Source organism: Protopterus annectens, chromosome 3.part1, assembly GCF_019279795.1.
Source record: "Protopterus annectens isolate FY-2018-M chromosome 3.part1, PAN1.0, whole genome shotgun sequence".
In the NCBI taxonomy this organism is placed as follows: Eukaryota; Metazoa; Chordata; order Ceratodontiformes; family Protopteridae; genus Protopterus; species Protopterus annectens.
Genome location: NC_056732.1, coordinates 538,286,507 through 538,309,794, shown reverse-complemented (window position 1 = coordinate 538,309,794; position 23,288 = coordinate 538,286,507). Strand labels below are relative to the sequence as shown.

Sequence of the window (23,288 nt, the reverse complement as noted above, 5' to 3'; positions counted from 1 at the left end):
ATAAGTTACATCTGTCCTTAAGGGACATGTGTGCCAGGCCAGGTGAAAATTAGTTACTCCCCATTCACTGGTCTAGGTTGGGCTTAATGTTGGTAATGGATGAAATGCTTTATCCAGTCTTCTAAAATTTCATCTAATCTATGAACCAAATAAGCTGAAAAAAAACTAGAATTACTGCCTTTGTCACTATGAAATTCTTTGCTATAATGGTCAAAACTACAAATTTAAAAGTTAGAGCAAAAGAAATATTATACTTGCATTCAGAGAATCAGTCAACTTTCATTTTTAAATGACATTATTTTTCAATTTTATATAACATATGCTGCAACAGGAAAAGCTTAGTACCAAAATAATATAATGCAAATAACATGATTTGTAAAACATTATGCATGTAATATATCAGAGTAGCAGACATATCAATTTTTCATATAAGCTAAGTATAAATATATATGTTAAAATCTTAGTGAAATATTTCCTTAATAACAAATGCCAAAAGATACAAAGTTCACATCTGCAGAAAATCCCAGGAAGGAGCCAATGTTCAAAAGCAAATCCTCATTACCAGGAATAATGATCATACACTGGAATCTGAGGTATACTGCAAATATCCTCAATATAACTCTCTCCTTCATGCCCCCAGCTTCCATCCACCACACATCTGCAGGAACATTCCTAAATCCCAGTTCCTGCGGATGAAGTGTATATGTTCACACAATGACACTTGTGAACATTATAAGGAGGATCTTACCATCAGGTTTAAGGACATGGGTTATAAAATGGTAAACATCTATAATGCCAGGAAATGGGTGGCCATACTTGACAGGAAGGCACTTTTGAGATACAAGGAGGAGAAGAAACCAGCGGATGAATCTAAGATTCGCCTAGTTACCATGTATGGAAGAAATACTGATGTGTTGTTAAATAGTGTCCGCAGGCACTGGAATATTCTTCTAGTGGATAATAAACTCTCGGATTTCCTTCATGAGAGATGCTCTTTTTCCTTTAGAAGGGGCACGAATTTAAGATCACACTTCAGCCATTACAAACATGCTGTCAGGACCAATGATGATTTATTAACACAAACTACCTTAACAGGTAATCTACTTATGGGCTGCGTCCCCTGGGGTCACTGTACTCATTGTGGCAAAGTTATGAAATCCAAACAATTTACAAGTAAAAACACTGGCAACATGTATGGCATTTCATTTTTTGCTAATGGTGGGACAGATTGGGTGGTCTACCTTGCCACATGATCCTGTTCTGCATTTTATGTTGCACAGACCTCTCAACCCCTTAGACTCAGAATATCAAAGCACTATAGTGACTTTAGGACAAAGAAAATTTACCAATGCACTATATAAACATTCACTGGGACACATGAATGCTCTATTCAGATTTATGGTGATTGACAAAATTACTGGCAACTGGTCTAACAAAATGGGATGGCACCAAATACTAAATAATAAAGAAAAGAAAAGAATTATATTCCCACCACAGCTTAATGAGCATTTGTGATGCACCAATTAGCCGAGGATTTACTCATGGGTCTAATTATAAAAGGAAGCAGTTGGATTACTGTCTTTTAATACTGATGAAGGCTATGTACTTTGTATAGCTGAAACAGGTCTGTTTATGTTTCCTTTTTTCATGGTACAAGGCTATTTAGCCATTTATTGAATAAATATTTAAATGCTACAGTTTGCTGACTCTCTTATTGTTATTGATGCATTTTGGATTTTTGGAGCTGTGCAGTTGCCGTACTTGCAGGGGCTGCTATTTCTTCAAAACGAAAAATAAATGACAAAGTATGGAAAACTAGGAAACCTATACACACCAAATAAGGATTTAGAGTAATTTTAAAGCAGGTGTTTTGGGGGAGAGGGGCGAGATCAACTTAACAGAGAAGTTATAAAGATTATTGGGGATTTCAAAGTTACAACAGACCTACAAAATGATGGGTTATTTGTAAAAAAGGGAGTATTTTGAAAAAAAAATAAGAGGTGCCTCAAAGTAAACATAAAAAATGATAAGAGTAGAAGGACCTATGATGGGACATAGATCCACAAAAGAAGGAATATATCTACACAATAAAGTGCATGATACAAGCCAGTAAGCTAGACAGGATACAAGAGAAACACGTACTCCTAGGGAAAGTAGAGTGTACAGAAAGGCAGGAAAGGTATGCATTGGTACCAATGCAGATAAAAATAGAAAGGCTGGAGGAGGAAGAGGAACTGGGATGTAGATGGGCAAGATAGGGAGATTAGAAGGGGATGTAGACGGGCAAGATGGAAAGATCAGCAGGGGACATAGCAAGTTCATCCGTTGACAGAGGAAACAGTAAGAGAAAATAAGAAGGAACGACAGGAACTTGGATGACATTGGTGGGATGGGATAATGGAGGCAGTTGGGATGATTATGAAAGAGAAGGGTGAAGAAGAAGAAAAAATGAGGAAGAGTTAGAGAAGCAAGATAATAAAAGTTAAGAGAGGATGATGTAAAATCTGGGGACTGGAGAAAGGTCAGGAGATTTTAAATGTAAATCAGGCAGAGATAAGGATGAAGCTATAAAGCAGGATGGCTGCGTCAGGAGAAATAAGAGTAGTAGCATTGGGAAGGTTGTTGGACAATACTGGGGAAGGAGAAACGAAAACACCTGGCAAAGAAGTATAACATTGGAAAAGGAGGAACAGAAGTACCAAGAATAAAGGGAAAGTGTGGAGAAATAAACAAAGAGGCTAGGAAGGTTAAAGAAGCTTTCATGGAAAATATCAGCCAATACATAAAGAGCAAGAGTAAGAACAAGGAATGGAGTGCAGGTATGAGGACTGAAGGAACAACACCAGCCACAAGAAACCAGAGGAAAACCTTGAATGAGGTTATCAAAGTGGAGGAGATCAGGGGATAATTAGTCATGTTGAAGGAAAAGAAGGTATGAAGGCCAGACAGCTACCCAGTTGAATTATACAAGTTGGGAGATGAAACACTATGGAATATTCGGAAGCCAGAATTTAAGAAAAGTCAAAGTCTAAAAGAGAGATATTGTAGATGATGAGAAGAGCTAGTGATTCTGAAACTGGGAAAAGACAATATAGAGGTGAGAATTGTAAGATAATCGTATTAATAAACATGGACATTAAGATAATGGCAAAGGTGTTGGCAAGAATACTGGACAATGTTCTCACAAAGGATAAAAATACCAAGGAAGAATAAACAGATTGTTTCTGGGCATAACAAGGCACAGGAGCATAAATGAGAGGTGCAAAGAGGAGCTTAAGGAGGAGTGGAGCAAAGTGCTCAGCTACTGCAAAGTAGAGACAACACGGGTGGAGATATGGAAGGAAGGAGTGAAGTAATTTAGGATAGGAATGAAAACAGCACAGCCTTAATCTGGAATTCATACGCCTGCATAAGGATTGCATTGCTTCTACTCATGTGGAGTACCTGATTTAAAAAAAAAAAACTTCCTTTGTCAGATGTTGCCTTTGCAATAATTCAGTTTTCTTCATAATGTTAAGTAATGCCCAATGTCATCCGAGGTGATTTACTTCCAAATTACTCAGAACAAAGTATTTACTGGATTTTATATATGCCCATAAAACTAGACCACCAGCCTTTTACTTTTAAATTAATATCAATAAATTATACCACAGAAGAGATATTCGATAATATGTCAGTTTCACAGTAAAAATTCAATGAACATATTCTCCAGAGTAATTAAACAAAACTTAAAGATTTGACCAGTTCCCAATCGTTTGTGGGGAGAAAGTGTAATACAACATCCCATAACATTTCTTCTGAAAGTCTAGAAGTTTCATTTAAGGCTACAGCTGTCATGCTTAATTTTTTTTCTTTGCTCACTTTCACATTCAAGAAGATGAATAGTTAGTTATAACTTTTTGCTGGTTATTAGTGACTGCTTTATTCAACATGATCGACTAAGTGTATTTGTTTTAGATTTGTACATTATAACCCTATTCTACCTTAAATGTGAGGAGGTAGACTTACCCAAAGGCTATTTAAACTGTTAACTATTCACATCCTAAGCCAAATTTCGAACTGCAAAACATTCAGTGACTCCCCAAGCCATAAGCTGTCAGAATCATACTATTCAACCTTATCATGAAGTGTGTAGCATTTCTCAAACTGTTTTATTGTATGTATTTCAAAGGATGAAAAGTTCTTTCCTCTGCCTAGTGGTTATGTTGAAATAATCTTGATCAAATCTGACTGCCCCACCATTCTAAAGTATACAATTTATTTTTATCCTGGCTCTCTTAATCAATTTTCATATCCTAAAGACTGGTAAAAATTATTGCAAAAAATCAAGAAATAGTAGTATTTATCCCATGCTTCATGATTCAGAAGTACTGAAGTCTTTGTCTTCTTAACTATTTTTTATTTCTACAGAAAAATATTTACCAAATATGTTTTATAGTATTTTACAGGGAAAATCATTTTATTTTTCTTCTATTCCATTGGGCCTGCCAAATAATCTTCCATTGCAGAATTCAGATTTATTTTCAAAGTCATCTAGATTTTCTGTCAGAATCTTTATTTCTGTCTTCAGCTTCTTAGATATGGCTTTCAACTTCATTTAGCCTGCTATCATAATCAACTGCTGTGTATTCCAGTATTACATTTAACATTTCAATGCCAAATTTCTATATTCTTTTGTAACAAAACTGTGTTTACTTGTGAAAATTTCAGACTTCATAAGCTCCGACAAGTCAGTCATTTTGTTAGTATTGACTGACAAGCTATTTCTGTAAGGAGGTCTCTCACAGCTATATTTCTCACATTTCAGCCAAAGAGTTCTTTAATCTCAGAAGACAATAGGTCAAAGAAGGCATTTATCTTGTTTAAAAACACGTTTCACCAAAGATTATAGATCGGATGTTGAACTGATAATATGAAATGACTTTATTTCATGTGTCTATTAAAGCTATGTTGTGTTTGCCTCTCTCAGACAAAACTAAATTAACCTGGATGAGCCAGTTCTGTCACAAATAGTTATTGCAGCATGTTCTGTCTTCAAGAACAATTTATAATGTCTTTATAGGATTATATAGAATCTTATGAGGTTACCAGGGTAATGACCCTAGAGCCTTTTTAAGCCTAGCCATTCATGCCTCAGTTTTCATAAATATCAATACCCAGAGACTAGAATGGCTTAGGTATATGCCTGTGCCGTACGGCATATATGAGCTGCCCTTGTCCATGAAGGTCACAGGTGACAAGCCAGGGGTGAATTTGCGATTTCCCATCCATTGGTCCAAACTGCATTTGAATAGGCTTAGAGAAGAACTGCTTCACATAAATGGGAAGTCTGTTCCAGGGAAGGGGTAATCTCTGAGACACATACCTATCCCTCCAACATGTTTTGTTCATGTCACAGATAAGGTTTAGATCTTTAGATCAGGTAATTCTGGTGCTGTTTGTTTTGTGAATGTGCAGCAGATCCAGCATAGCTGGATAGTTGAATGCCTTATAGGTTTGGCATAAATCATCCCTCAGCAGTCTGTTGGAGACCAAATATAGGACAGGGCCTTGATGCAGTCTTCATAGGACATGTCATAGGACATGCCAGTCAGATCTCCCCAGTAAACAAATGTAAAATAAATAAAGAAAGAAATGTTATTTACAGCCTGTATTCTTTTTTTGAGGAGCCTCTGTGGCCACTTCATCTGTTGCGAATGCCTGGTCAGAAACATGCTGATGGGTGCATTGTACTCAGTCATTGGTCTAATGAGGGCTGAGTATAATGACACTGTAATCTCCTTAGATCTGGATGCCATGCCCTTACTTATAAGTTTTGCCACATAGAAGGATTTTCTCACCACCATCGACACATGGTGATCAAAGTTCAGGTTACTGTCAACTTGAGGTCCCAAGTCCTTTACCACAAGGTCTACTCTTCGGGAAATGTTATCAATACTGTAATTTGCAGGGGTGGTCATCTTCCCAAAGGGTATAATTATGCATTTTTTGCAATGAGTTGTAGGCACAGCTCTAGATCACTAATTTGCTTTTGTCACACTCTACTAAGGGACATCAGCATCTTTGTGTGATTCAGTGATTGCACCCACTTTGCAGTCATCTGCAAATTTGGTCAGCCAAAGGCCCTCTAAGTTTGCCTTTATTTTAGAGAGGAGAGGTTCCAGGGCTGAGATATCTGGGACAGCACTAGTAACAGACCTCTTGGTGAAGGTCGATTTCCCCACCATAACTTCATGTATCTTGTCTGTGAGACATTTGTCTATCCACCAGGGAGCATAGGGATTTATGCCTAAATTTGTGAGTTTACCTATAATATCTGAGTGAGGAATTGTGGCAAATGCCTTTGCAGGTCAAGGTATGCATTGTTTTGTCCTTTTCCATGACTTTAGTGACCTTCACAAAGAAGTCCACCAGGTTTAGTAGGAACAGAATGCCATTGAGAAAAACAAACTAGGATGGGTCCAGTGTTTGAGGACTAATCAGGTCCATGATAATTCTTTTTATGGCTGTGCATATAAGACTAGTCAAACTTATGGGTCAGTAGTTCCCTGGGTCTATCGATGGTCCCCATTTGTGTAGAGGGATGACCTTTGCAGTCCTCCATTCTCTATGGATGAAGCATGTCCCAAGACTTTGGCTGATTAAAGATTCTAGTGGGCCTCACTGGCCATGTTTCAAGGCATCATGGGATCTTATCAGGACCAATCAGTGTTTTTAGCTTTGAAGAATGCAATGAAAACCTTTTCTTTAGTAGTAGCTGGGGGGAGAAATGGTAGAGGGTATTTCCTGGGAGGTAACTGAAGGTGAACTTGGAGCTAAATGTATTAGTCACAAAGTTTCCTTATTCCCCAGGGCAGTATGAGAAGTTCCATTTATCATTAGTCCAGCATTCTTTTGGATGCTCCCCTTAAGATTGTGTACATAGCTGAAAAAATGCCCTATGCTTATCCTTATCCTGGGAGGCTACTTTTAGCTCAAAGTTGGCTTAGATGGAATTAATTAGCCCCCTAAGTTGCTTGTTGAGACTGCTGATAGAGTTTTTGCCTGATGGGTATAGCCCTTTCTATTTTTGGATAGGATGTTCTTTCTTTTGATGTGTAGCCTATTTATAATGGGAGTCCACTGAGGTCTTGCTTTTGGAGTTTGTCCTAAGTGTATTTCGGTTTGGTACTGCTTTTTCACTGTGGTCATTTACATGCTTGTACAGGGTTTGAATAAACACTTCCCCAGAGGGCACAGTGCTCTCCTCTCAGTTTGGAATGCGCTTGGAATTTAGCTAAACCATCACTTAATAGGAGGTACTTAGTCGTGGCAAAGTTCTTAAAGGTTCTGGGGGCTGCTGGGAGTTTGGGCTTTAGGTTTATTTATAGCGTGATCACTTTGTGATCTGATATGACCAGTAAGCACATTACAGTGGGGGGGGGGGTGTAACATTCCTAATATTTGTGAGTACGAGATCCAGGATATTTGTACCCCCCTAGCAGGTGTACAGGTTAGCTGTTCCAGTTTATTTGCAATGAGAAAATCCAGGAATCTTTGACCCTGCATGTTAGTGGTTGTGTATGTAACCTAATTTATGGTGGAATAGTTGAAAAAACCTATGAATATGGTGGTATGCTGAGTGGTGAGTGACTTCAATTCATGGTATGATTATCTTGGGTTATTAATGGGGACCTATTAATAGCAAGGATATGATATGGGAGTTTAACCTATGGTTAGATGGACAGGAAGTAGCTCAAGCATGTCATATTGTTTGACCAACCATAAGTGTACTTGCTTTTTATGTAGATTGATATACATCCACCTGTTGTCCCTTTTTGTATTGTAGCTGGTCTAAGTGTGGGGAAGTCTTTATAGCCTTGTACTGCTGAGATACCTTCCACGGCTTTAAGCCATATCTCAGGAAATGCACAGATGTCAGCACTCTTTAAGTGTGAGAAGTGCTGTCAGGGAGTGGAATTTCTTATTGAGACTCCTAGCATTGATCAGTGACACCTTTACTTTATCTTGAGTAGACTTTACACATCTTAAGTTTTATCAAGTTGGCATTGCTCAAAAGGGCACTGTATGGGTAGATAATGTCTTTGTTACTATTTAAAAGCCGAGTAGAAACAGATACTGACCATCCCTGGCAAAACAGCATGGTCTGTCAAGCATGTCCTCCCAGTCCAGCAAATATTAGACCCCTTAGAATGACACCATTAACTAAGCCAGCTGTTAAAGTCAGTCATCTTCTGTTTATCTTGTTGTATCATCCTTGGAGAAGGTAGAATGCTGCTCAGTGCCAGGCTCATACTTGCCTGAGACACATAATGTGAAAGCTCTATTGTGTCTCTCTTCGTATAGTCCAGGGAGGTATGTGTCAGTTCATTAACACTCACATGGGCTATGATAGAGTCATACTGGTACTTGTGTTTCTATATGCTAAATGCATGTGTGATCTGGCAGTTCCTTGCCCCTGATAGGCAACTGATCGTGACTGTGTCCTTGCTCAGCCTGGTGTGGGGGCATCAGTGTGTCTCACAATAGTCTCCAATGACAAATATATTGAGCTGTATGGTAGCTTGCATTAAAGGCTTAGATGTTAAGACATTGTGAGATGTGGCTGTATGTGTCCTGGGGAGTGTTGTCTTTGTAAAAAAAAATTTAACTTCTGGTTACGTGTTTGCCTTTTAAGTAACATTGCATACAACAAAAATCTTAACATTTTCAAGAACCATTTCTGTTTCATTATCTGTATGCTGTTTTAGTCTAGTTTATAATATTTTGAACATCTTTATCTAAGTTTACTTTTTCGAAATGTATTCATTATGGTTGTCAAGTAATCCTGTAAATGGTTTATTTATTGCTCCCATCACAATTTTTTTGTTTATTCCAAGATCTAATCTTACCATATGAAATATACTTCAATGTGTTCAGTGTTAAACTCATTATTCTGATGTATATCTTGAAATTCTGTAATTTCCTCAGTGAGGCAAGGCTTAATATTCTTTAGGCCTAGCTAGCATGCTGCTACTCTCTAATCTTTCTGGAATGTAATTTATTACAGAACTTTAATGAAAGTGACAGGCATACATGATCCAAAAAACACATAAAAATATGTTAAACTGGTTAAGTTGACTTATGAGGGTGTGAACAATGCTAGCTAAATAGTGAGGCTGGAGAAAGCCCTATGACCCATGGTTGATTAGAGGAATGATAAGGCAATATCTGCTTGACTTTTTCAGAAGGAAGGGTAAGTGCAATATACTGAGGGTGTACTATAGTTTATGGAAAGCTGTGATCATCTGGGGTAGGGTGGCAACCTCCTAGGCAAGTTTAAGTATTTTTAAGATTGGGTCTTCGACTAGGCATGAATTGTAGGCAGTGCTGGCTGGCCAAGATACCCAAAAAGTGTGGCAAAATGAACTCTTTAACAAGTGTTGCTTTTCAGAGGGTCACTTTGCCTCTCTTTGCTTTCTGTTTGGCAGCAGTAAGTGTTTTACTGGCTCTCAAAAGCTTTGAAAGCTAGTAAAACACTTTGTGCCCCTACACTTTTTTCAGTAAGCAGTGCTACAAAGATCAGATAAAGCTTTGTGCACTACAAAAATCATGATTAAGTCTGGCTGTTCAGAACCTTTATTATGCATCTCCTGAGCTTTGCTTTCAACATAAATGTCTTGGCATCGTGTCTTGAACATATAATAAGCTGCTTTTGATTGGAGTCCCAGTCATAATCTTCTGCGTTATGACTGCATAACCACTTATAAAATGAGTCAGTAGCTTTACATGTGGACTTGTACCAACATTCATTTTAATAAACTTGATCTTCAGACACATACAAAGCGTATATCAGCTAAGAAATATTACAGAAATACTTTGTCTTCATCTTTATTCAGCCTTCTTAAGCTTTACTGTTTAACAAAAGGGCAGCCTCTGGGGAAGGAAAAACAATAAACAAGGCATTTATGTCTATTATTGAACTAAAAAGAACAACTTAACTCTTTTGGCATTGTTTTCAAATGTGGTTCTATAAAATATAGCTAGCATATTTCTGTGTTGTAGCCTTAGAAAAATAAACCTAATACATCTATTAATAGCCGGTCCTGTATCTGTCTACTCACAAAATTATTCATTATATGAATAAAACAGTTCTCAAAGTGAAGAAATGTGATCTGAAACCGATAGTCGTATTGAAATGCAAGCAGAGCGAATAAAAATATCGCAGTCTAGTAATTTATCCTTTGAAAGTGCAGGTTGAGAAAAGCAGTCATAAAAGTAGCTGAAATTACATTATCACAGCTCCGTTTGTACCGAATACAATATTATTCAAAGCTTTAAAATTTTTAACATCATTAAAGTTATAGAACACATTTTTAGTTAGTTCATGACAGGTGTACCTAAAAAGTTCAGAAGGGATTTACAATGCATAATTTTATTTCATTTAGTTGACGTGCAAATAACTGAACTTAAAGCATATCAGACTTGAAAAATCACAAATGACCAAGGGGATATGCATGCATACATATATATGCACACACACACACACACACACACACACACACACACACACACACACACACACACACACACACACACACACACACACACACACACACACACACACACACACACACACACACACACACACACACACACACACACACACACACACACAGATAGAGGTAGAGAGATAGATACTGAAAAAGCTTGTATAAGCGAAATATGTTTAGCTTTACCTTATAACTACAGAAGACGATCAAAGTTTATTTTTTATCATATCAGAGAGCTTGTTTATTGTTTTATGGTTAGCATCCGTATAAGCATGCACACACACACACACACACACACACACACACACACACACACACACACACACACACACACATCCCCTTTATATGTTCGAAATTCCAGAACATCGAACTTTTGATCTTCGAAGACCAGAGGATCAGAGTTCCGGAATATCAAACCTTGTGAATGGAGAGTGCTGTACAGTGTGGAATGGGAACTTTACCATTCTCTTCACTGCAGTGCTATCTTGGAGTTGGTGTATTTATATAGCAGGGGTTGTTGGGGTGCAGGGTGCCTTGCCCTCCTGCAAAAATGTAAAATGAAAAGTTTTCATATTTTACATTTTTTTGAAGGTTCGACATTTTGGAACTTCAGAGCTCTGGTCTGTGATGGTCAGAGTTTTGATGTTTTGGAATTTTGAACATATGAAGTAGACCCCTATATATATATATATATATATATATATATATATATATATATATATATATATGAAAAGTTCACATATCCAAGCTCACCTAGTGGCAGGGTGTTTGGGATGCTGGAGGAAATCATGCACACCTTTGAGTATTTGAAACACCCCAGTGTAATGCATTTCATAAGAGTATTTCTAAGCAAGTCTATATATATATATATATCTATATATATATCTATATATATATATATATATATATATATATATATATATAGAGAGAGAGAGAGAGAGAGAGTTGTGTGTTATCGCTACACTAATGTTTGACAGGTGTGTAAATAGCATAATTAACACAAATTAAAGATACACTCGCCAACTGCATCTTATGGCATTGCTACAATCCTTGCCTCAAGTCATAAAAATTACAGGAAAGGCACATCTCTAAGTTACTGCAAGTGGGAAGACATGGTTCCCTATTTTAGTGCACACTTGTCAGTGGGTAGATACTTTCCCATACAATACAGTACTCCAAAAGATACAGAGCACATCATCCTTTCTGCACATATGCTTGTCCACGACCAAAATGTTACCCTAATGTGTCTCGGTAAATGAGATGGACTGATGGTCTTCCTTTGCTCCTGGAGTCCTATAACACCTCTTTCTATGCTCGACCAACTAGCGTATTAGCTAATATGGCACTAGGGTGCCAGTTAAGTAAAGCAGAAGTTAATCTTTATGAAACCAATAGCAGCTACAGGGTATATCTGCTCAAGCATCTGTGTTGTAAAGGTATAGAATGTGCAGCTTATGTTTTAGCTGTGCAAAAGCTAACCCTTTACTGCATTATTATGGAAGATGGAATGAAAAGAAGTAATCTTAATGACCCTCAGTATCATAAAAGCACAGTGTGATGGCATTGCTATGAAAAGGGAAAACTGTACAACTGAGTTGGGACAGAATAGCATGAGTAAAGCTGACCTTCAAAGGTCAGTCTCAGTATAAAAAAATGGTACCTTACAGAGACTGTGGTGGACAAGCAGAATGAAACTGACCACTGCACATGGCAGAGAATGAGACTCCATAAGCATTTACAAGGATCTGACACTGATGGAGGAAAGCTGGGCAAGGGGTGGACAGCTGGGAGGAGCCAGCTACAGTTGTATGTCAGAGAATCACAAAAAAGATGAAAAACAACTGTTAAGTGAGATTTCTCAAACATCTTTTCCTGAAGGTGTTAGATAATTTGCATAACTACCGTTATATTTTTAGAAGACAGCTTTGGAGCAAATATTTCATGTATTTATTTAGCTGGATTATTTGGCTGCTTTAGAGCCAGATAATGTTGCCATTCTTCCTTAGCAGTGTTGGGGCTGACTGAGGGACTCATGGACATACACGTGTAATTTTCTACAAAAAGCATAGCATTTAAAGGTAACTTCTTTCAAAATTTGGAGGGGGGGGGTCCTTACAAAACTGGATGCATCAAGCAGCAAGCCATGGCTATAACCACAAATGAGAGTGTTGAAGGCACAATATGAGGCCATCAAAGGCTGCAGGTGAAGGGAAAGAGAGTACAGCTATCTGGATTATGTTGAGCTGCACATGTATTTAAACAGTTTATGTCACTTTGTGTACCTTAAGGATCGTCTGAAGTGGAGACTATAATCTTATATTTTAATTTTCTGCTCATAATTTACTTTTCTTTTTCTATAGTTAAAATGTATGTTGTGAATCACAAATTTGGATTTTTTCCCTTCAGCATATACATGTTTAAGTCAGCACCCTTATCCTTTAGAAGTGAAGAAGTAAATATCCTTAAAGCATTCTCAGTCATGAAAAAGCTCTTCTGACTAAATATATTACAGCTGTTGGAAGGAATAGTATTTCTCATGTACAGGCTTTATTATAAATTCCCAATACAGTACTCACTAATTTCAAACTGTCAATGTGCCCTAAGAGATTTGGTAACAAATTCAGTGATATCTTTGAAAATGAGGGGGGAATGGGAGTAAGTTTCATTTTCCATTCTGTCTCACCCTTTTTCACCAAATGACTTGAGGATTAGGGAGCCTGAAACCATAAAAGACTAAAAATTAGGTGGATTGAAAGCAACAGATCATTGTACATCTTGTCTTTAGCTTTCCTTTGTAATGTATTTATTTATTGTTATATAAATACACTCAACAGAGTGTTTCTTCTTTCTTTTGAGGCTATTACATTTTTCATTTTGGGTTATGCTTCTATCAAACCATGCCATCTGTGCTCTCTGTCATTTTTTGTAATATAGACTTCTTTGTTGATTTGCTAGATCTGATTATAGTTTTTACATTTTAGCATGTGTGCGTCACTGTCCCTGCTGTGAGGTGGACATCACTGAGGGAGCCGGAAAGATATGGTGGAAACTAAGGAAAGCCTGTTACAGAATAGTTGAACATAACTGGTTTGAAACGTTCATCATTTTCATGATCCTACTTAGCAGTGGAGCCTTGGTAAGTTTAATTATTATATTACAATTCTACTATTATAAACCTAGAAATATTCTATAGCTAATAAAGACTGAAAATGCTATCCAATGGATTTCTTATTTATGAACATAGAATAATAAATACGTTAGAAGTTCAAAAGTTTTTTTTTGGTTGAAATGCTGTTTCTGTTTTTCTTGGGTTTTCATAGTTCTCCTATCAGCTTATCCAAAAGCTGTATAATTCAAAAAACTTTGTTAGAGAAATTGACAGCAACGTATTGTGATCATTTGTGAGTTGTTACCTGGGGGTGGGAAATACGTATGACTTTCTCGTGTCATTAAGTATAATTAAGCAGTAATTCACAACATGAATTAGAAGATGAGAACATTAAACCTATCAATAAAACAACTTATTGTCAGTATATTATGTAGGTGGCCACGGTGGTGCAGTGGTTAGCATTGTCGCCTCACAGAAAGAGGTTCTCTGGTTCGATCCTCGGCTGGGGTGCCTTCTGTGTGGAGTCTGCATGTCCTCCTTGAGGTTGCGTGGGTTTCCTCTGGGTGCTCCGGTTTCCTCCCACATCCCAAAGACATGCTGTAGGTGGATTGGACACTCTAAATTTGCCCTAGGTATGAGTGGGTGCATGTGTGTGCCTTCTGTGAAAGGTTGGGCGCCGGGCTGGCAAGTTGACACCATAAAAACTCTCCTGCCAATCAGGAGCGGACAGGTGATCCACTGTGTTGACCCCTAACTGGGAAAAGCAGGAAGAAGAATTGTCAGTATATTAAGCATGCCACAGTGGAACTCTGTATGAATATTTATAGCTAATTTCTCTTGTAAGATTTGCCTACTAAAAATAATACAGCTATTGATATTTATCATGCAAACATGTAGAACCATCATTTGTTTCATTCATTCTGTCTTATATCACTCACTCACTCACCCTGCTACACTGTGTTGTTAGGAACTCAGATCATGTTGATAGAGAAGCATCGTCTGGGCCCATCTAATCTGCTTATTACATTACTCTGCACAATAGCTGCCATTGTTAACCAAATTTGTTTTGTATTTTTTTTTTCTCTTACTCATGACTTTTTAATGCCTAATTCACAGCAGTTTCAGTTTTGTTACAGTGTTTTTATCCATCTACTACTGCAGAGGAGTTTGGCACACCTACCACTATCTCTTAAAAAAAACTCATTTGACCACGGAACCTTGCCAACTGTTTCCTGTGCCAGTAACCAACATGGTAAAGAAAGAAAAGATTCAACAATATAGCAGCTGGCTGCAGCAGTAGATGAAGGAGAATGGCTTGGGACTACTAGGAAGATGATAGGATACCAGGCAACTAGACCAACTCTAGAGCAAAGACAGGCTTCGTCTTAGCTCAAAAGGGACAGCAGAGATTGTTTGGTTTTAAAGGTATATCTTATTCCTCATACTAGTGAAATACATTTGAAGGGTTATGACATTTCATAGAAGCAGAAGACGATGTAAGTACTCACATAACAAAGAGTAGGTAAACACAAATGGTGAGTACCCAAAGAAACAAACAAAGATAACGTTGAGCATGGCTATGTAGTGTTACTTTGCAATGCTTAGTGTCAGAGGAAACATATGGGAGAGCAGCAAGGCATTAAATTAGAGGGGAAAGTGGACATTACTGGTAACAACAGACTCATGGACTATGGCAAGAGGGGCTGCAACATGCAGGTGCCTAGGCCTAGGGTGTTCAGGAATGGCAAACAAGAAAGAGAAAGGTGGTGGAGTGGCCATCTATACAAACAGGACCATTAGATATGAGGTCAGAGACATGGAATAGTACCATGCCAAGAATGGGGCAAGGAAGTGCACAGTATCAGAACCCAGCGTAAGTGCCATGGGATGGTTCAGGAAAAGGGTGGAGCTAATTAACAAATACACAATATCCTGAGGACACCTAAAAAGAGGAAGGAAATAAGAGACTGGATATGGAAATAAGCACATGGGCCAAGAGGAAGAAGGATATATTTATAGGGGATACAAGTTTATTATGGGCAAACTGGGAAATTCTAAATTCAGTTGTAGATTGGAGGCAAGAGATGACAGAGTTCTTGTATCTTTAATAATTCAGCCAACTGATGAACAACCAGAAAGGATAGGATTATGCAAGTGGTCCTAACCAAAAAATCTGGGGTCACTGAAGTCCAGGTAAAGGTACTGTTGGCCAACAATGATGATGCTACTGTCTGATGTCAGAGGAAGGGGTTAGAATACAATGACAGTGATGATGGTGTGGTATTTTCAAGGGAGGGCATTATGCTGAACTGGAGGTGAGGATAGAAGGTACATTAGGAGACTGTGAATAAAATTAAGTAGCAAACAAGTTATGGTAATGGGTCAAATGTGGAGTAACTATCTGAGTATGTCTGAAGAAAAGGCAAGCAGGGGAAATAAGGAACAGAACAATGTGGCCACATAGAAATATAATATTACCAATAAAAAAACAGGGCCTACAAGAAGAGGAGAGGAGGTGGGAGGAAGCAGAGGGAGTCCAGTACTAGGCAGCTTATAGAATGGCAACAGAGGTGTCTAGATCAGCAAAGGGGCAAGATGAAAAGTATTTGGCAGATGGGATCATGGAGGAGAGCTCTGACTTTTTAGGTACTTGGCAGAATAGAGGAAAGGAGGGATATACTCTGCCAGTTTGAGTGAAGATATGTGGTAGATCAGAGTGGACTTTGAAAAAGAAAAGATCTACTGAATGAATACTTTGCTTCAGTCTTAACAAAGGGAGGGAGTCAGGCAAAAGTGGGAAGTGCATTCCTGAGACAGCAGGACAGAAATGGAGGTAGTGAACTGAAAAATGTCTGCCCTTTGGAAGGATAAAGCATAAGAAATTAAATGGCTACCTCTCAATAAGTCTTGGGAATCACAACAGTGTGCTGGCAGACGAACAAAATGAGAACTTTAACAGAGCATTGGCCAGTGCTGAAGTACTTGAGAAATGGAGAAAAACAAGTTTGGTACGCTTGTACGTGGGGAAGTATGAAGAGTCCTAGGAACCACTGGACTGTCACTGTAACAGCAGTGTCAAAGAAAGTTATGAACTGAAACCTTAAGGAGAATGCTGGTAGCTTTCTACAGTACAGCAGCCAACATGAGTCCTTGGTCAGAGGGAGATGTCAATGAAACCTCATCTATGACTGGCTTACAGGAAAAATTGGCAAAGGAATACCATCAGATGTGATCAATCCAGACTTCAGCAATGCCTTTGACTCTATCACACATGGCCAGCTAATAGAATAGCTTGTGAGAATGTTGCTTGGGAGAGGGCCTGGACTAAGGAATTGGAATGCTGCATGATTGAATGGAAGGATGATGATGATGGCAACGATGATGATAAGGATGATCACTGGCCGCAGTGGCTGCAGCACAGAGGTTTGGAAGAAGTCTTGAGACTGGTAGGAAGATGGTGGGGGATTGACCTGAAGGAGGAATGTACTTTGAAAGATGATGCCAAAAATAAGGAAAGTGACCCATGGAGTACTGCAGGGTGCATTGTCAATCCAGTACTCTTCAAGATGTTTTGCTTCAGACATAATGTGAGTAAGAATACCGGGAATATTTAACATACTGGAAACTATCTATAATCTAGGTAGGTTGTAGGACAGTTAGTTATAGGATATCTGTCTCTATTCAGAATTTCACTGGCCTTAACTTTGCATGTAATCCATAGCTTTCCATTGTGACCTTGTCAGCCATAAAAGACCTAGTACTCTCAGCTGGAAGTCCTCTTCTCCTGATGTAAGTGGCTGCTAGTCCTTGTTTATCAGATATATCTAGCGACAGTATAATGTGGGGGTTCTCTTGCAGAAACAATCCCATGTTGGCTTCTAAATGCATTGTTTAATGATCAATTGGTCCTAAACCAACATCCTTCAATATGACTTTAAATCTAGTCAGTTCTGGTATTGTTTATTGATGCTCAGCAGCTGCACAATTCTTTTTATCTTCGTGGTCTTTAAATTGGGCCATTATTAGGAAATAATTTTTCTTTTTTGTAAGGCTAAGGCTTCATTCTTAGAGAAGCCCTTATTCTAAGTTTATTTTCTAAAATGTTTTGATATTTTATGATAGATGGCATTGATATTTACTGTTGCACTATCTGTCCAGTTTTAAATTTAAATTTTGTATACTAGCATTATGTTTCCTTTGATGGTCTGCTTTAATTGCTGTTACATTTGAGACTATAGTTGCTACTCATTCACATTGCAAAACCTGCAGTTGGAGTGTGCTTGCATTGTAAGGATTCCAAGTAGATTTTTGCCATGTGATAGGATTTTGAAGTCTGTGCAACTGGTGGAACCCATGCAACTTGGATGGAAAAACATGGCTTTTCTTTTGGAGACAATAAGAAAAACTGCCAAATTGTGTAGGTAGGTTTGGGTAAGATAGAGGGAGGATGAAAGGACAATATTGGAGTGCAAAGTCGTAAGAGTAATGGATAAGCTTGACAGGGCCATAGAGGGCTTTACCTTGCAGTAGTAGGTAATAAAGACTGTCTGCCTGTGCAGTCCTCAGAATTATTAAAACTATTAGGGCCATTGTACCTGAATATAGGCCAAGTCCAATGTTGCAGTACTGTGGAGTATTCCCACCTTGATCAGAGCATTATGATGTCAGAGTTAGTGTATATAGTTAGCAAGGATTGCAGCATGTAACCCTCACTTCAGTGAATGCAGGGACCTGTCACACTAAGATGCTTTTAATACTTTTCCTGTATCCTTACATTTTTCCTCCTTGCAGCTGGCCATCATCTGCCCTAGTGCCTATCTTTGCTCATTGGGTTTACTGAGCATTGCATTACTCCCCCAGACTTATTGAGGGTCCTGGTGCAGCATCATATTGCTGCTGAGGAGTATTTCTGCCCTATTAATTTCCTACCCCCCCATCTATTTATGACCAGGAGGTTATCATGCAATGAGGAAGAGCTGGTGTAGAGTCCCACCTCCATTTAGATTAATTTAATGTCCCCTGCCAATCCCCTTTTTGGACAATGTCTCCCTACTTGTTTCCAACCTTTGCTAGCGATCAACATCAAGGAGCCTCCAAGTGTCCTCCATCCAAGATGGACACACTTATCCTTCCCTGGCTGCCAGTACCTCAGAAGCCTGAGTCACTAACTGAAACAGGGTATCCTGGGCTGTAGTCAAGGCTTTATGATTCTGTGCATCGATGCTGACTGAGGTTTTTCTATATCTTGTTTTTACTGTAGGAATTACCCTTTATTTTACATTATAAATCATTATTATGTGATTCCATTCTACCATTAAATTTTCTATTTTAAGAGATAGTCTCATAAGATTTAGAGCTTTTATTTGATTACAATGAAAAGGTGCCATTCAGCTAAATATGGCTAGGAAGATACTGATCAACAACAGTATAGCATCAGATAGAGTCAAGTGGAGTAGATGGATGGGTGTTATCCCACAAGTCTATACTGGGGTAATTCTATGGTACAGGGGAATAAATGGGCAGAGCCAATGGGTTTTAATGAAAAAATATTTGGAGAGCAGTTAATTCCAGTGTTTTCAACCATCATGCCTTAGCTTATGCATACCCCTAAAAATAACCTCTATGGCACCAAACTTGTTGGATGTATTTAGGATGCATGGCTAAGCTAAAAAAGACCCTTGTGGTTGTTGTGGTGAACCTTTGAATCTATATAAGTGTAGTACTGTGAACAAGGCCGAACATTTGAACTGATGCATGAGAATATCTATCAGTGAAGTACTTGCAGCCAGTTTTGAAATTGTTCATAATTAGAAGGTTTTCCTTAATATTATATGCTTCCCCAGGAGAAGGTATCACCAGCAGTGCATAGCAGTACACAGAGGGAAGACAAACACAACCTAGTTTTGAGGAACCTGAAATAAACTGGAAAAATGCTATTTTTTTTTTGTTTTTTTCAAAAGAAAAATGAGTGAGCAAGTTGTAGCAGAGCTGTAGCAATTTTAACAGTTCATAATTAAGTGTTTGAAAGATAAGAAACCTGCTTAGTACTTGACTTTTCTGCAGAAAAAGTTGATATGTGAAAGAAATGTGTAAAGTTATGTATGTCTGCATTTCGAGGTACTAGAGAGCCAGAGGTAAATGGCTGCTCAAGACAAATATTCCATCAGCGTGAAGTAAACAGAGTCACTATAAAATAAATAAAGAAAGAAATCAAGGTGAGTGAAACAGAGCAGCTAAAAGACAAGATAGTTTGAGCAGCACTGAATAAAAATGTCTGGCTGGGTCTTATAGATACTTCCTACAGTGGCCCAGGAAGTGGAAGAACTATGAACACCAATGCATGACACAAAGAAGAAATGAATTAGATAAGCGTACATGTAGGAGAGAGGAAAAGGCAACATGAAAATCAGAGCTTAGGGACACTATCACTACAATCAGAACAGCACATTAGTAACTAACGGCTTGTCAGACTGAAATAGATGGTCTGGAAAAGTGATCCAGAAACTCAGGTTATGGTAATGGGTATTGCAGAAAGAGGAGCTGTTTGATTTTCGGAATGCCTTCACCCAGAGCTGACACATAGATGGGGGTGGGGGAAGTCTGAAAGGCTTCCCTGAGTTGGGAGATGAAGAGCTACAGCAAGATTCCTGTTGTACATCCTGGCCTGCTTGCATGCATAACAAGGAAAAACGATGATAGTGCAGCAAGCCATGGCTCTCCAAAACACTCCATTCCATGAAATGTTTATTATTCCAAAGGAAAAATCAGAGGAACTGAAGGCACTTGGTCTGTCTGATTGGCTAAACTACCCATCAACATTGTAGGAAACTCAGAGGGGAAAAGATTTACAGTATGCTACAGTTAGATGAGCAAATACATGCTGTCTTAATGAAAGAACATGCATTTGGCAGATAAAGTAATTTAGGGAGAGGAATGGCAGGATAGACCCACAGCAATGGGGATGGGGGTGGTAGAACTAACATATGTGGGCAAAGAAAAGAAACTAGATTTGACAGAAATCAAGATATAGAGATGATTGAGAAATCCCAGCAGAAGAGAAAGAAAAAAAAAGAGAGGTAAATGGTGGAGGGCCAATGAAACAAGACAAGAGAAAAACACTGCAAGAGAGGATATGAAGAGGGAGTGTAGAAACAAAAGGAGAGACCAGAGCAGACAAAGTCAGAGTGGCAGGATAACAGACTGAGAGTGGCACTCATAGCTGTGTGGGACAAGAAACAGACAACTAAGCTACAGGGAGAAGAAAGTATTTCAGAGAGGACAGGGAATCAGCAGACACACAAATGGATGAATGATGGCCAGGCAAATTTAGAAGGATTGGAATGTAGCATGAACAAAAGACAGAAGGGCCCAGAAAAATAGAACTCAAGGCAAAAGGCAATAGTGATCTAGAAGAACTGAATCACTAATGAGTTTAATATTGTATTCCTATCTCACATGATTTCTAATAATTTTGCCACAGAAAATATAATTTGGGTGGAGATTCTCATGAATGGATAAAGTATGAGGGGGAATAGAAGTGCTTACACAAAAATGGATTGGGAGTAGGAGAAAGGAAAGGTCAGAATCTCCACAGTAATAAAAATGGAAAATGTGCAAGAAAAAACTGAACAAAATCCATCCATCATCCATCCTTAACCCCATTTCCCATTTTGCACATGGGGTCAGGGTGTCACTTCAGCAGTGACAATCGTCTTGAGCCAAGGTTTACATTGCCGGGTGGCTAACCCTGCCACAGCAAAGAACTGAGATAAATAATAGAGAAAAAATAACAGGGAGGGAAGCCCCTTGGATGGAAGCATCAAGCATTGGTGAGAGATTACTGCCAGGGGAAAGATCAAGTGAGTAAAGGACAAAAGAGACGAATACAGAAGCTGCAGTCAAGGGGAATGGATAAAAAAGTGCATGCAAAAGAACTGTAAGTACCATTTCTGGGTTGTTATGAATAAGTTACATTAGCAAGGCAATTCCAGAAATATTACACACAGAGAAGAGGAGGAAAGACTGCAAACAGTATTATTAGTAGTACAAGTAGTGTAATGCAATGTAAGCAAATGGAGGTTTTCTCTTTGGGCCTCCTCTGAAAATGAGTATTACCTAGTCAGACTTTCCCAGTAAACAAAGACAAATAAATAAGGCAGAGAGATGCCAATGGAAGCAAAGTCATGAGACAGGTAGGAAAGAGGGATACAAGGAGAATAAAGACCGAACGCCAGTTTACTGACTTAAATTGCTGTGATATACCACAGTCAGAAGGCCATCTATGTCCTGAGCAGGAGGGAGGGGTCTGACCATGGGTAGTATGCAAAGCATCACTGATCTGGCTTACATCAGGGGAGACAATGGAAAACTAGCAGGTAGAGTAATTAGGGCAGGTGTGAAGAGGAAAACAGTCAGATAGGGTATGTAAAATCGAATACTGGGGCGATGACCCAATAAAAGCGGAATAAATACACAATATAATCAGTAGTCTGAGAGAGGGTATAGTGCTGTTATAACAGACAACGTTAAAGGGTGGCCTGCTCCCACTAGACAAAGCTGTCAAATCCTTTAACTCATCCTTCCTTAACATCTTAAACTCTTTAGCCCCCACCAAGAAAAATTTGGATAAAAACTAAAATATCCCCTTGGCTATCTAAAACCACTCACACCCTTATGAAAACTAAAGATAGGGCATGGAAAATATGGGCACAATCTAAACTCCTCACCAACATACAAAAATATAAAGAACTTAGAAACCAAACAAAAAACTCATCAACAAAGATAAAAAAAAAATTTCTACTACAACCACCCAACAATATTAAAAACTGATTCTAAAACATACTGGAATACTATCAAACATATGCTCCATCCTGGGAACCCAACTTCTCCAAATCCATGTCCAGACAACTCATCTGAAGATATAGCTAACACCTTCAATACTTATTTTATTGAGTCTATATCCAGGCTGTTTAATCCCAACCCCTCCAACTCCAATTCCCCTAATTTCCTTAAACCCTCCTTAACTACTAATTCTGAAAACACCTTCTCCCTTAAACCTGTACCGACTTCCTATATCAAAACTCTACTCTCTATGCTTAAACCATGTTCTGTATCTGCTGACAATATCCCCTCATACATTCTCCAGATAGCCGCCCATCCCCTTGCTCTACTAGTATCTATCCTAACAAATCGCTCTATCTCTGAATCTAAAGTTCCTTCAGTCTGGAAACATTTCTACACAATACCAGTTCACAAAGGAAGTAACTCCACAGAAAAATCCAACTTCTGACCTATTGCTAACCTGTCCCCCATCTCTAAAGTCCTGGAAAAATGTATACACAAACAAGTTATGCATTATCTTATACAGGACAAACTACTCACTCCCACACGGCATGGCTTCTGACCTAAGCATAGTACCACCACTGCTCTGTTGTCCTTCCTCAACACAATTTCCATAGCCAAAGATGATCATAAACTTGTCTCTTGTCTATTCCTTGACCTCGGTAAGGCTTTCAACACTGTCTCCCACTCTCTCATACTTAACAAACTAACTGACCTTAATTTCTCCCTTAACACAGTCACATGGTTCTCTAGCTATCTCTCTGACTGACTCCAGTCAGTGAGATGGCACTCTGCTCTATCTACTC

At 38.6% G+C, this 23,288-nt stretch overlaps 1 protein-coding gene across 4 annotated transcripts in view; it reads left to right on the top strand.

Moving 5' to 3' along the window:
- The window catches only part of LOC122798203 (sodium channel protein type 4 subunit alpha-like), a 2,607,519-nt gene that overhangs the window by 2,249,688 nt on the left and 334,543 nt on the right, over positions 1–23,288 (top strand). For all 4 annotated transcript variants that reach the window (XM_044066954.1, XM_044066957.1, XM_044066953.1 and 1 more), the window contains exon 19: positions 13,514–13,668. In XM_044066954.1, the coding sequence (XP_043922889.1) occupies positions 13,514–13,668 (155 nt within the window). The remainder of the gene's footprint in view (positions 1–13,513; positions 13,669–23,288) is intronic.